General features: G+C 43.4%; 1 protein-coding gene across 4 annotated transcripts; it reads right to left on the bottom strand.

The window, feature by feature from the left end:
• Positions 1-1693: 1693 nt before the first annotated feature.
• Positions 1694-12699, bottom strand: sf3b2 (splicing factor 3b, subunit 2). 4 transcript variants are annotated; one of them, XM_085806199.1, is made up of 22 exons: positions 12552-12699; positions 12134-12180; positions 11354-11404; positions 10592-10822; positions 9761-9811; positions 9574-9661; positions 9350-9444; positions 8731-8839; positions 8523-8626; positions 7123-7398; positions 6904-7026; positions 6732-6812; positions 6417-6644; positions 6173-6322; positions 5961-6050; positions 5094-5201; positions 4797-4904; positions 3713-3855; positions 3234-3335; positions 2679-2778; positions 2361-2552; positions 1694-2059 (listed from the first exon to the last, which is right to left on the bottom strand). In XM_085806199.1, the coding sequence occupies exons 1-22, from the start codon at positions 12679-12681 to the stop codon at positions 1988-1990; spliced, it is 2679 nt and encodes an 892-aa protein (XP_085662325.1). In that variant the 5' UTR covers positions 12682-12699; the 3' UTR covers positions 1694-1987. The 4 variants fall into 4 exon arrangements, with proteins under 4 accessions (XP_085662325.1, XP_085662326.1, XP_085662327.1 ...); XM_085806200.1 differs by having other exon boundaries at positions 8523-8623; XM_085806201.1 differs by lacking the exon at positions 9761-9811.
• Between the last annotated feature and the right edge of the window lie 195 nt (positions 12700-12894).

Raw genomic sequence — 12894 nt, 5'->3', positions numbered from 1 at the left:
CAGCTTGTTGCACACACACACACACACACACACACACACAGACAAAAAAAAACACAATAGGGTTCATGTTTGTGAGAATTAATGAGTCATTACTTACTGAAAGTCTATGAGCCATTAACCCTCAAGTTACCCCACGTAGAGCTCCCCTTGTTCACGCTGTGATGACATCAGGGTTACCACAGCAACCGATCTGGTGACGACCACAGTCAGTTGATTGCTTGCGGGTCAAATGTTTTTTATATCAGAAATATAGATAGATAGTTTCCTTATTATGGTTATCAGTGCTTTTATTGTTTTTTTGGGGGGTGTTTTATTTAAATTTATAACATTTAACATCAAATTTGACCTGAGAACTACAAGGATGCAACTGAAATGGTCTCAAAACAGAAACTAGACTCAAGAATTAGGTATAACTATATGTAAATTAGGCTTATTAACCATGAAATTTCAAAATAAAGTGTAGTGTGGTGATGATTTTGTGTTTCATGATTTATAAACAGTCAGAGATTCAGCTAATTTTGATCCAGGAGATGATCTGATTCAATCCAAATAAATCAAATATGTCTCACTGATAAAAGCTACACTATCTCTGCACGTGACACTGTGCTATGTTTGCAGCAGAGCTCTATATGAGCCGTATATCCGTTATCCATATGTGTACACAGAGGACAGGAGCGTGGCTGCTGCCCAGCGTTGCCCTTCTCTGTGTCACTCACCGGCAGCAGATTTATGGTGCGAGCTGACACAGCGGCCACTGGAGACTCAAAGTCCAAACTGTCCATTTATGGGTTTCAAATGGTTAATTATAGCCGCTCGGTGCATATTGTCAGAGGAATGTTTAACATGTTTAACATGAGGCCGGTACAGTTACAGCTGTGTTAGTCCTGAACTGAACACACTGGATATTACTGAATAGTTACACACACAGCTGATTAATGAGATGTGCAACAGTTCAGTGTTTGGTGCAGTTCATTAATTCTGCTCATTATCACTTGATGGATAATGAGAGTGGATGCCATAAGCTTGACTAGAAAAAAAGTTTATGATTTAGACCCCTTCTAAAATAAGAAAATACAACTTCAACTTTCTAACCAATATGCTTTTTAACATTAAATTAAAACTATTCTTTATTCTATGGTGTCACTCAGACACCTGCTTCTGAATCCCATTGTCAAAAATATGTTTATTTCAATTCATTTTCTTCTATTTTGTACTTGAGGATGATTTCAAATTAGTCAGTTTGTCTGACCGCTGTTATTAACTACAGTAGTAATCCGTTTTGTGGGGTTTTTTGTTTTCAAAACATGTGACTCAAGAGGAATGCATAACTTTTCTACCCAGTGGCCTATTCCATCATGTATTTGCCTTTGTTGCATCTTTTGGAAGAATATTAAACATTTCATATCTCACACCTCTAAGGGTTGTGTCATGTTGGACAAAAAGAGAAAAGTCAAGAATCCCAGATAAGAGGAGGAAAGGAGCGGCTGCCGCGAAGTGCAACAAAGAAATGAGGTGTAAAGTGAGTCACTCTTGTTCCTGCTCTCAGCCCAGAGTCACTTATCTCATGACTGGATCAGCTGATTCACACCTGGCAAAAAAACCTCCTGCACCGACTTAAACGATTACCTCCTGTACAGTAAAGTGAACACTGATGATCTGGAAAAAACCTGAATGAAAACCAGCGACATCATCATGTCATCATTTCATTTATTTACAAAAAAAAACTCAAAATAAAACCATGGTTACAGTGAAAAAATGACCAACAGAGGAAATACACGTCATGTGACACCGACAACATGAAAGCGGCATCTATTTATAGATTAAAAAAAAAAAGAAAAGGGAAGAAAACACATATTTACTGTGACTGGTTGAGTGAGTGAGTGCTGCTGCTGCAGCGTGCACCCTCTGGAGTTAAAATCTGAGTGTTGGACTTCCTCTCTCACTTCCTGCTTGTGGCTTCTTCTTCTTCTTCTCTGACGTTGCTGCTCTAGAACTTGAACTCTTTGTATTTCTTGGCGCCGCCTCTCGTGTCCTGCGGCTGGGCCTTCCTCTTCTTTTGCTGCACGGTGACGGTGAAACACAGAGGAGGATATAAATATTCAAATGTCACCGCAAGAGGAAATGCAAGTCACACAGAAGAACCAGAACTTTCCCTTTATTTATAAATAAAACACACAGCTCTGATGTGTTTATCATGTGCTGAATGTGCTTTGCATTTTCATTACAATGCAACTTACAACAGTAGAGCCTAAAAATAGCTCAAATTATATAAGTTATAGAAGCATACATTAACTTTATCATCCTTCTAACCCAACTAAATGTAAACTACTGTTGTGTGAAACATGGAAAGACTTGCATACCTTCTGTTTGGCGGCGTGCTCGGCCACCATGTCGCTGAAGTCCTCCTTCTCCACCTGCGCCTGCTGCTCCCTCACGTGCTCCTCGTACTTCTGCGTCATGGCCATGGGGTCCAGCTCCAGCTCCTCGGGGGCCAGCGCCACCTCCACGCCCTGGGACTCCTGTCCTCCGCCCGCCTTACGCGCCGCCATGGCCTGGAGGGACAGCAGAGAGAGGAGGGGAAATGTTTTTAAAAAGGGGTGAAAGACAAGAGGAGGAGAGAGGCATGTACGTATGCATGTAAACACAAACACACATGGGTTTTGTAAGGAGTTTCTTACCCCTGATATGTCGTAGATGTGTGTGGAGGCCATCATGGCTGCTCCCACGGGGCCGGTTCGTCTCTCAGGAAGCACCTGGTACAGCTGTGGCGTCTCGTTTCTGTCGACAACAGTCACATGGTCAACTCAAGAACATTTTAATAACATTTTTTTTCATTGTTTTGTGGCTGGTGGTCACTTCCAGCTTTGACATTAGCTGTAACTGTAGTTATTTTTTTTTACCATACAAAATAATTAGGGGCATAATATAACAGTGGTTTGTTTCTTTAACGCTTATTTTATGCAGCAAACGTCACAGTAAAACGATTATTGTTGTTGCGTCTTACTGTTTTTGTTTGTTTGGGTATTTCTATATTTGTCTCATTTAACATTGTGTTATTATAACTATATATAATTAATTTATCAAAATAAAAACAGCACAATCTTATACAACTAAACGAAACGAAACGTCTTGTTTAATCTAAAATAGTTTCAAAGTGGTAGAAACTCAGTCAGCTGCTCCCTCTGCTTCTGGTGTTGGGTGTAAGAGCTGTGACATCACAGAGCGTCACTCACCCGTCCATCGCCTCCTCGATCTTCTTCTTCCTCAGCTCGATCAGCTCTGGCGTCTCCATGCCGGCCGGTACCGACGAGAAGCCTCCGGGTGTGATGAGTCCACTGACACACACAAGATGAGACACACAACATGATGAGTTTATACAGTACATACGTGTGTGTTTGTACTAAGGACGACACATCATGGAGCTGTTTAATCCCAAATTTAAAGACAATTTGATCTTTAATCACAAGTATGTTTAAGTCATATTTGTGTGTCTGTGTGTCTGTATTAATGTTGATGTAAAGATTAAAAAAGAAAACTGGTCTTTGACCCTTGTGTCTCCTTCAGCAGAGTAACATTACACTAGGTTACATTTAGCAGCGAGGCTGTTTGTGTTGGATTCAATTTACCCAAATATAAAACTTAAATCAATCATGAAGCTGATCAATGAGCTTTTTTTCCTCAAGTGTTTCCTGGAAATGTTTCTATCCGCTACCTGTCTGCCGGTGTGAAGAAGCCGGTTTCGTCTGGTTTCTCCTCGTCGCTCTCCTCCTCCTCCTCTTCCTCCGACGACTCCTCGTCCGAAGGCTCCAGCTCTCCCCACGGCGTGTGGTCCACCTCCTCCTCCTCCGCCTTGGCCTGAACACACACACATTTATACATCGGTTAAATGTTAAGAAACACGTAATGACTAAATGAATACGTTTAGTGTATATATGTCAGGGATGCAAACGGGTCAGGACCAAAAAAGAGAGGAATTGTCTGGGGGGGGGGGGTGTGCACCATTAACAAATGATTACATTACAATATCATGGAAAAGTCAAGTTCCAGTAGTTCAACCCCCAACCAAGTATTGATTGATTATAGACATAGTTTTCAGAAGGCCAACATTTCTATATTAAAAATGCTTTTTCAAAAAAGATCCTTTGCAATATTTCAATTTTGGAGATACTGAATTTTAGGTCTTCACTGAATGTTAGTCATAATTATTACTATTAAAATAAACTGAATAAATAAAGACATGGGATGTTTCATTCAGTGTGTAATGGACATATAGGCCTATATAATGTGTTAGTTTCACTTTAATTGAACACATTCTACATCGCGGAGGCGACATCTTTCCACTTAGGGCTTCCTTCACCTCTGAAACGGGGCAGAGCTCCGTGGGAGACACCTGCCTGACACAGCAACGTAGGGAACCGTGCATGTCCGCGCCGCACAGCTCCACAGACATGCACGGGGGAAAAAACGGCGTCGCCGTCGCACCAACTGCATGCGGATACGCGCCGCTTTAATGAGCGCGCATGTTGCGCGTCTACTTTGGAGGTAGGCTGTTATCAGTGTAATCAGAGACAACCATGAATGAGTTCGCCTCAGTTTCACGTGATTGTCACTGTCAGCCTGTTAGAAAAACATTTTACTGACCCCAGCTGAGATACTGAGACACTGAGACCCCCCCCCCCCCTCCCAAAAACAAAAACTCTTCGGATCTGAACGATTCTAATTGGTCATGAAAAAAGCGAGTTTCGCTTTTCGGCGCGCTGTTTGCATCCCTGATATGTGTGTGTTTGTGTTGTTACCTGGAAGTCTGCAGCGTTGGTCCCAAACACGTCTCCATAAAGAGGTTTGCCCATTTCATCTACAGGCGGTTTGCCCCAGCCTCCAGCGTGGTAACCAAATGTACAGTTCTGATGAGCAGAGGAAGAGGAGGATGAAGATAAACACGGTAAAATGCATCAATATAAACATGTCAATATAATCGTATCATCTGTGAAGGTTTAGCTTTAGGATAAATCTAAGCGTAATAATCTTGTTAATATTGAAGTTCCACTAAAAAGATGAATGAAATACTTTTTCACTGATGTGTGTGCTTTTACCTCGGGGATGGGGGAGTTGAGTCCGGGGATCTTGAGGTTGGGGTAGGAGGGCGGGGGGCCGTACCTCTGCATGGCGATCAACCAGGGAGGAGGCACCTTGTGGGCGTTCTGGGAGAGAAGAGATGAGTTAGTGCTACATCCAGAGTGTTGGTTTGTTAACGGTGATGTCATTATCTCAGCTGTTTTTTATGCATCTGTGAGTTAACAAGTTGTGTTACATATGATTACAGGAGGAGATGAATTATCACAGCCTCTATGTTTGTAGATTTAACAACAGAAACAAGGAGAGTGACACAATGAGAAGTAAAGTAACGCAACAGCAGTAAGAATAAGACAAAACAAAAGGAAGTTGACAAATATTTCATATGCAAACACATATACAGGGGGTTTGTCCTATTCCCAAATAAAAAATCCTGACTTTTTCAAAACCAATCATTAAGTCATTATGTTTTAAAGATCTCAACTTGATGCAGTTTTGAGCCGATCACTTAAAAGTGTGTAGTTTGGTTGCAGCAGCATCGCCATGTGTGTTTATTTATAACAGAAGTGAGAACTTGAGCCCTGAAGGATCAGAAATTATAAACAAATTGTGCAGACTTTGGAGTTCTACTGTGAGCTCAACTTATTTCCAGACCTCTCCAAGACTTCATCACAAAATTGGTAAAAGAGTGATTTGAAATTCTTTTTAAGACTTTCTAGACCTGTGCAGACACCATGTATTGTACATATATACTACATGTTATGTGTGTGTTTCTCCAGACATTACATATGCTCTCAAAGCTCTGCTAACTTGCTGATTGTGGCTTCTTTGTGTTTTAACTCAGTGAAATCCACAGGTTATAATAGTTGAAAGCTGGTTGAACTCACAGGTCCGACGGGCATGCCCAGAGCGATACGCAGCTCGTCAGACAGATCTCCGGGCTTCTTCTCTTTCAGACGAGTCTCAAACTCTTTACCCTGCAGACACACACAGAGACACACACACACACACACACACCAGGTGGGTCAGTTAATGGATCTTTCTAAGCGTACATTTTGAGATGAATGAGGAAACGGTCACATTCTCAAAGATGCGGTACCTCGTAGTACAGGTCTCCGTGGATGGTGAGCTTGGGTTTGATCTGCCATTTGAAGAAGGCGTCGTGCAGCTTCTGGTAGTCGATGTCGATCTTCCCCATCTTGGGACGAACCTTTTCTCTCATTTTGGTTTTCATGGTTTTGGCGTCTTCCTATGTGCGGACAAAGACGATGCTGCGTTTGTACAGGTGGTAGAGAAACTAAAAAAAAGAGCCTTTATGTTTGTAAAAACAAAAACAAACCCACCTTCTCCTGCAGGGCCTCCCTCATCTCCTGGATGCCCGTCCTCTTGATGAACTCCGGCAGCTCGAACGGCGGCTTCTCGATACCTCTCTTGCCCTGCAGGTACTTCCTCTTGAAGCACCAGTGGCGCGGCACCGGCACCGTGTTCCTGGTGGCCTTCAGGTGCACCAGCAGCTTGGGCTCCTGCGCCGTTACGTCGTGCATCTCCACCACATCTGGACGGGCCACCAGCTGGAGAGAGGAGCGAATAGACGAGAGGTTAACGTCTTTATTTTTACTCTCTAACAAATGTATTTATTATTTATTATCTCCATGTACCTGTTTGAGCTCGGCCACCGTCAGCCGGTTCATCCTCCTCAGCTTCTTCTTGGACAGTTTGGGAGCATCTGGTCTCATATCCTGTTTGAGAAATGAATCAATGATGTTAAACACTAAAAGGAAACTGGTGTTTGTTCTCTGTTCTGTTCCAACACACGTGAAGGATTCAAACCTCGTCGCTGTCGTCGCTGTCTTTCTTCTCCTCCTCAAATCCCTTTTTCCGCAGCACGGCTGTGTCCTGCTTCTCTGCTTTCTCTGGCTCCTTCTCCTTCTCCTTCTTCACATCGTCTGTCAGCTGGGAGGGAAAAAAGGAAATGACTGATTTACAGCAACAGCAACAAAACATCATATTCAACCATCGCTGAAGTCGTCCTCGTCGTGTGTCCTTTACCTTGAATGCCTCGAAGATCCTCTTGAAGAAGATGAAGTTGGGGTCGTAGATCTCCGGCTCCTCTGTGATGTACTCGATCTCCACCTCGGGCTCCTTCTCCTTCTCCTTGTCTTTGTCTCCGGCCTCCTTGTCCTTGTCCTTGTCCTTGTCCTTCTTCTGCTCCTTCTCCTTCTCCTTCTCCTGGTCCTGCTCCTCCTGCTGCTCCGCCTGCTCCTTCTTCTCCTGAGCTCGCTTCTTCTTGCTCTTCTTCTTGCGGTTTCTGCGCTTACGGTTTTTCTGAGGAAAAAGATTTAAAGTTTCAATAACTTTGAAATATTGATTTAAAAGATGGTCTTGTTAATAGGGCCGTGCAACCCCAAGGCCTGTCATGTTAATTAGGCTCAGGCTGCTTTTTTCATGAATGCGTCGGGCTCTGGCTCATTGAACCCGAGTTATATTAATAACCCTCGTTAAGTGCTCTGTGCAGTGGTATTTTCATTTAGGCACATCTCAGCATGTATGCTTAATAGAGGGTATGCGTTTACGTCACGTTGCCCTGGGACACGTCCCTTTCGTTCGGACTGAGTGGCGAAACAAACCTCCCTCAACGTGGTGAAGGAGCGGTGGACACAGAGAAACCAGGTAAAACATGTATTATCAAAACAAATTGAGGTCAGAAGGACTTGACAATGATCCACCAGCTCCTCAACACCATCTGGTCCACGGAAAAATGAATTCAATCAGCCATTACATTTAAACAGAAACTAAAGCTAACCACTGGTGTCTGTCCTCCTCCTTCAGTATCTACATCGTTTACGTTATATGTTTTAATCAACCCTGTAACACACACAGTGTGACCACGGTACCGGCAGGGTGACAGACAGGCTCATTGTTAAAGTGCAGAGGGACGAAATTACAGCTGTTACTTTGGTCCCGACACTTAAACCTGAGTTACTTCTATACTGAAAAACTCTGACCAGTCAAACTGTAGGATGTGTTAGAGGACTAATTCATCCGTCTAACCATCATAACTATGACACCTGAAATGGTAAATGCAGCCGATCGATCGAAATAAATCACTGCTCGAGTTCATTTACTTTCCGTCATTGAAAACAGGTTCTTGAATGCAACTCGGTCAAAGTCAGACGTATCCTCAATATTTTGCAGTTCTGTTAGGTCATGCTGCTGCACAGACTGGTATGGGCTCGGAGAAAAACGCCCCGTTACTTTCGGCGATTTTAAACTTTGGCGGTTCTGTCACTCGTCTTTTTGCCACTCGGTGAGCGTTTCACAGCAACTTCTAAGTACCGTGACGTCAGGTGCATACCCTCTATTGCGTTGTGTTACATGTGACAAAATAACAACACATCGTGTAGCCTAGACACACAGAGAGCTGCGATTGTACCGGAAGAAACACTTACATCTTTCTTAGACATTTGGTTTTCATCGTCTTCGTTCTCAGACATGGCAGCAGAGTTGTTCATGTCCATATCTGCTCCCTCGTCATCTTCTTCGTCCTCTCCTTCTGAAGGGAAGAGAAGATGAAACAAATCAAGACGTCTGAAAGGCTGCTGTTGGTTTTTGTACATTGTTTTTATCTATTATTTATCAGTGGAGAGCTGTACTGACCTGCGGGGTCGGTGAGCTGCTCCTGCCTGATCTCCTTCAGCTGGAGGATTTTCTCCAGGGCCTGGGGGATCTTGGGCCCACTGATGCTCACCTCATCGCTCTGCCAAATCTGGAATGGAAACAGAAGAGAAAAAATATATTATCAGGTGAGTGTGCAGGCAGCACGAGGCCGACTCCCACTCTAAAATCAATAAGAGATGTCAGTCTCTGAAACAGAACAGTCACGGCCAAATAAACAGGACTTTAAGAAAACCATGATTTTGAAGAAGAAAATCCTTAAAATGCAATAAAGGTGATACGTGTTTGTGGCACAAAATAAAAAAAAAATGAGAGCAAAACTTAGATCTATCAAGCCTGAGGATCATTTGATTGTGTGAAAAATCAACAGCAGAGTTAAAGGGATACTTCACCCAAAACTGATAATTCACCAATCATCTACTACCTTCCTTGGCATGACGGTGAGTAGAAAACTGGTGAATTATCGATTTTAGGTGAAGTATCCCTTTAATAACATGGAGGAAAATAACCCTCAACTAAAACATTATAACTGCATGAGTTGATCATGTTTCCAAACTTAAATCACATAAAATTCACACAAAGAGGAAGAGCGTGCGGTCACCTCTCTGTTGTCTTCTCCTGGAGGAGGCGGCACTCGCAGCTTCTGGGGTGGCAACATACTCACACCAGGAGGCAGCGGCCCACGAGGATCCAGACCTACAAATACAGCGTGTAGGTGATGCAAGGTTGTTATTTTGGTGGGGACCATTTATTTACACCAGAAACGTGTTACCTTTACTTTTAGTTTCAGCAAAATCAGAGTGTTACATAAAGACGTCGACATACCTCTGACTCCGAGAGGAGGCATGCCCCGGGGCCCTGGACCCATCTTGGCCATTTCCTGCTGACGCTCTTGTTCCAGCATCACTGCAGCCTAGTGTGCAAAGAGAGGAAACACAGGCGTCAGATACATAGATACAGAAACTCTCTCTATTCAGTGAAGCCTGTCGTCTCATCGTCTTCATCCTCTCACCCTTTTCTGCTGCTCCAGAAGATCGTGTTCATCCATGACTCGGGAATCACCCTGAGAAGAACACAAACACAGAGATGTGTTTTTAGCTGTCTGTTTTCATTTCTTGATCTTAAAGGGATAGTTCAACATTTTGGCAAATTGGCCCATTGCCATAATCCCTGTAGTTTTAGCAGTAGGTTCGTTACCTTTAATTGTCGGTGCAAGCTATTTTTAGAATGGCGGAGCAGAGCCGCTAGTTGCTCAGAGCTACGCTACGGAGGCTAATGGGATTTCTTGGTTTCCCTCATCAAACTCATCAAATACACAATCCAACAACTCCAAAACGCTCTGGTGGACAAATTGTGACCTGCACATTCACCACGCTATGAGATAATAACAGAACGATACGAGGCAAAACGATTGTTTTAGAGGCAAATTCATGCAAAACCGCCGATGCGTGTTCCCGTCGGAGGAAGTTTTTCAGCAAGTAGTCTCTGTATTTGCCTCGAAAACAACTCTGCCTTGTAACGTTCCGTTATTATCTCATAGCATGGTGAATGTGCAGGTCACAACTTGTCCACCAGAGCGTTTTGGAGTTGTTGGATTGTGTATTTGATGAGTTTGATGAGGGAAACCAAGAAATCCCATTAGCCTCCGTAGCGTAGCTCTGAGCAGCTCACGGCTCTGCTTCACCGTTCTAAAAATAGCTTGCACCGACAATTAAAGGTAACGAACCTACTGCTAAAACTATAAGGATTATGGCAATGGGCCAATTTGCCAAAATCTTGAACTATCCCTTTAACAACACAAGTGATTTACGTCATCAGTAACCCTGTGGTCCTCCCCTCTCACCTGCTGCTTGGCCCTCTCCTCCTGCTGCAGCACCATGGCTGCTCTCTGCTGAACCATCTTCAGCTGATCTTCCTGCGACAGGCCGGGAGGGGGCAAACCTGGGGGCTCGATCCCCATGTGTATGCCAGGTGGAGGCGGCCCCCCGGGCATCATGCTCATGGCCTGCAGCATGCCCATACCAGGAGGCATGGGGGGCATAGGCATCGGAGGCAAAGGAGGGATACCAGGCATCTGTGGAGGAGGAAACGCATGAGACTGTGAAGTTTGTATGTAACTAAAATAAAAGTTTTACCATCTTAGACTAAACACTAAACAGTTTTAAACAAGAGATTAAATACGATAATTCTTGCTTGTTTAGTTGTGGGTTTTTTTTCTTCTTTATTTTATATTTTCCCTCTCATTTTTCCTCTGTAAGACTCCAAATTTGTATTGTAACTATGATTAACTTGGTCTTGTCTTATCAGGCCTGTATCATCTTTGACTCTCTGGCTGCCAATAAAAGTTTAAATGACAAGAAAAGAGATTAAATATGCACACAGCACATGCACACAGCATGATGGCAGTTTCAAAAGTGCGTGATAAACACTGCTCCAGCAACTTCAGCAAACAATAAACACATTTAATCGGTAAACCCCACTCTATTGTTAGCACCTTTAACATCAGAAGTTCCTGAAAGACCCCTGATGATACTGTGATATAATCATCTACATGGATGTATTTAAAAGGTCAATTTGTTATCAACATAAAGGCAAGAAGATTTACCTGGGAACCCATTGGTTTGTCGTCATTAGGCTTGCTCAGGAGAATCCCAGTCTGCAGAGAGAAAAACATACACACACAACAAATAAGTAAAGTAAAGGCTCAGCACCTTCTCATATAGAGCAGACAGTAAGGGGGAGAATTAGCGATGCACCGACCAGCATCCACATACAGTGCAACAGTGTTTTAATACAGTAAGTTGGGGAGCTGTTGAGATGTAGTAGAATCGCTGGTACTCCACTGACATGCACCTCTGTTTTACACAAAACTAGGTCACTGAGGAAAGCAAAAATAATCTTGTCCAACCCTAGTCATCCCCTGGCATCGCACTTCAAACTGCTCCCATCCAGATGCAGATTTTGTCGCCCAGATGTAGGAAAAACAGATTCACAAAGTCCTGGGTTCCAGTGGCCATTGGCCTTTGAAATAATGAATGATTCATAATATAAACTTTAAGGTGGATTGCACACACTGTGGCCACTTTACCTCCTTATGTTTTGCCTATGTATTGTTATTTATACTTTTTTGATTGCCAACTCTAAATTGTTGTCTCATGTCATTGTCTTATATATCTCTATTGGGGCTTTTTTGTTTGTTTGTTTTGCTGCTGGCTGCACGCACCACAAATTGCCTCTCAGGACAATAAAGATATCTTGAAACTTTATGCATAGGAAGACTTCCCCAGGGGACATGGCAATACCTCAGAGTGACACACATTCAACACTCACCTGAGCTTGAATTGTTTTTACACAGGTAAAACTGCAGGCACTGAGGCTAACTCACCTGCATCATGTAGCCCTTCAGTCTGTCAATCAGCTCCTCTCTGGGGCCTGAAGCAGAGAAAACATGTTCAGATCGTGAGACAACACAGAAACCAGGTTAATGAACGTAAAGAAGTTCACACATGGTGCATCAGAAAAGTTAGCTAACGTTAATCTGACAAGTGCTAAGCTAAGTTAGCCCAAAATAAACACAAATAGCGTCTCTTTAAACGCATCGTATTAGTTTCAACTCGTCATATTTGCACTAGAATTGCATAAATGTGAATCCCAGAGTGTAAACAGGTCTGGTTTCAGCTCATTACAACGGAAGTGTTGCGTTTTTGCGTTGCTAGCTAGCATTAGCAACCGGCTAGCTGCTGTTAGCTAAAAACAGCGCTTCTTCCTGCGCTTCTCCGCGTCTTTTTTCTCGTTTTTCTCACCCATGTTGGGCGCTCCCAGCTCCGCCAGCTTGGACTGAAGCTCCGGGTGGCTCCATGTGTTCAAACCCGCAATAGCGCTCCCTAAATCGGACGGGAGGGACTCGGTTCCCGGCGGTCCGTCTGAGGCCATGTTGAGGTTTCTCTCAATGGAACACAACGGTGGCGGCGGCGAGAGCGAGAACGGGACTAGCGCAAGGCATGACGGGAACGACGCGCTACTAGTGCACTCTGGGAAATGAAGTCCGAAATGTGAAATGACGCAGTTACTTATTGTAACCTCCAGATGTCAATGTTACCTCTTTTTAAAAGATTTTTCATGATAAAAATAAACAAAAATCAGTGT

The sequence above is a fragment of the Trachurus japonicus genome, chromosome 18, assembly GCF_045865225.1.
Source record: "Trachurus japonicus isolate A0001 chromosome 18, Traja_1.0".
Classification (NCBI taxonomy): Eukaryota; Metazoa; Chordata; class Actinopteri; order Carangiformes; family Carangidae; genus Trachurus; species Trachurus japonicus.
The sequence above is the reverse complement of the archived record's forward strand: the minus strand, read 5'-3'. Positions and strand labels throughout refer to the sequence as shown.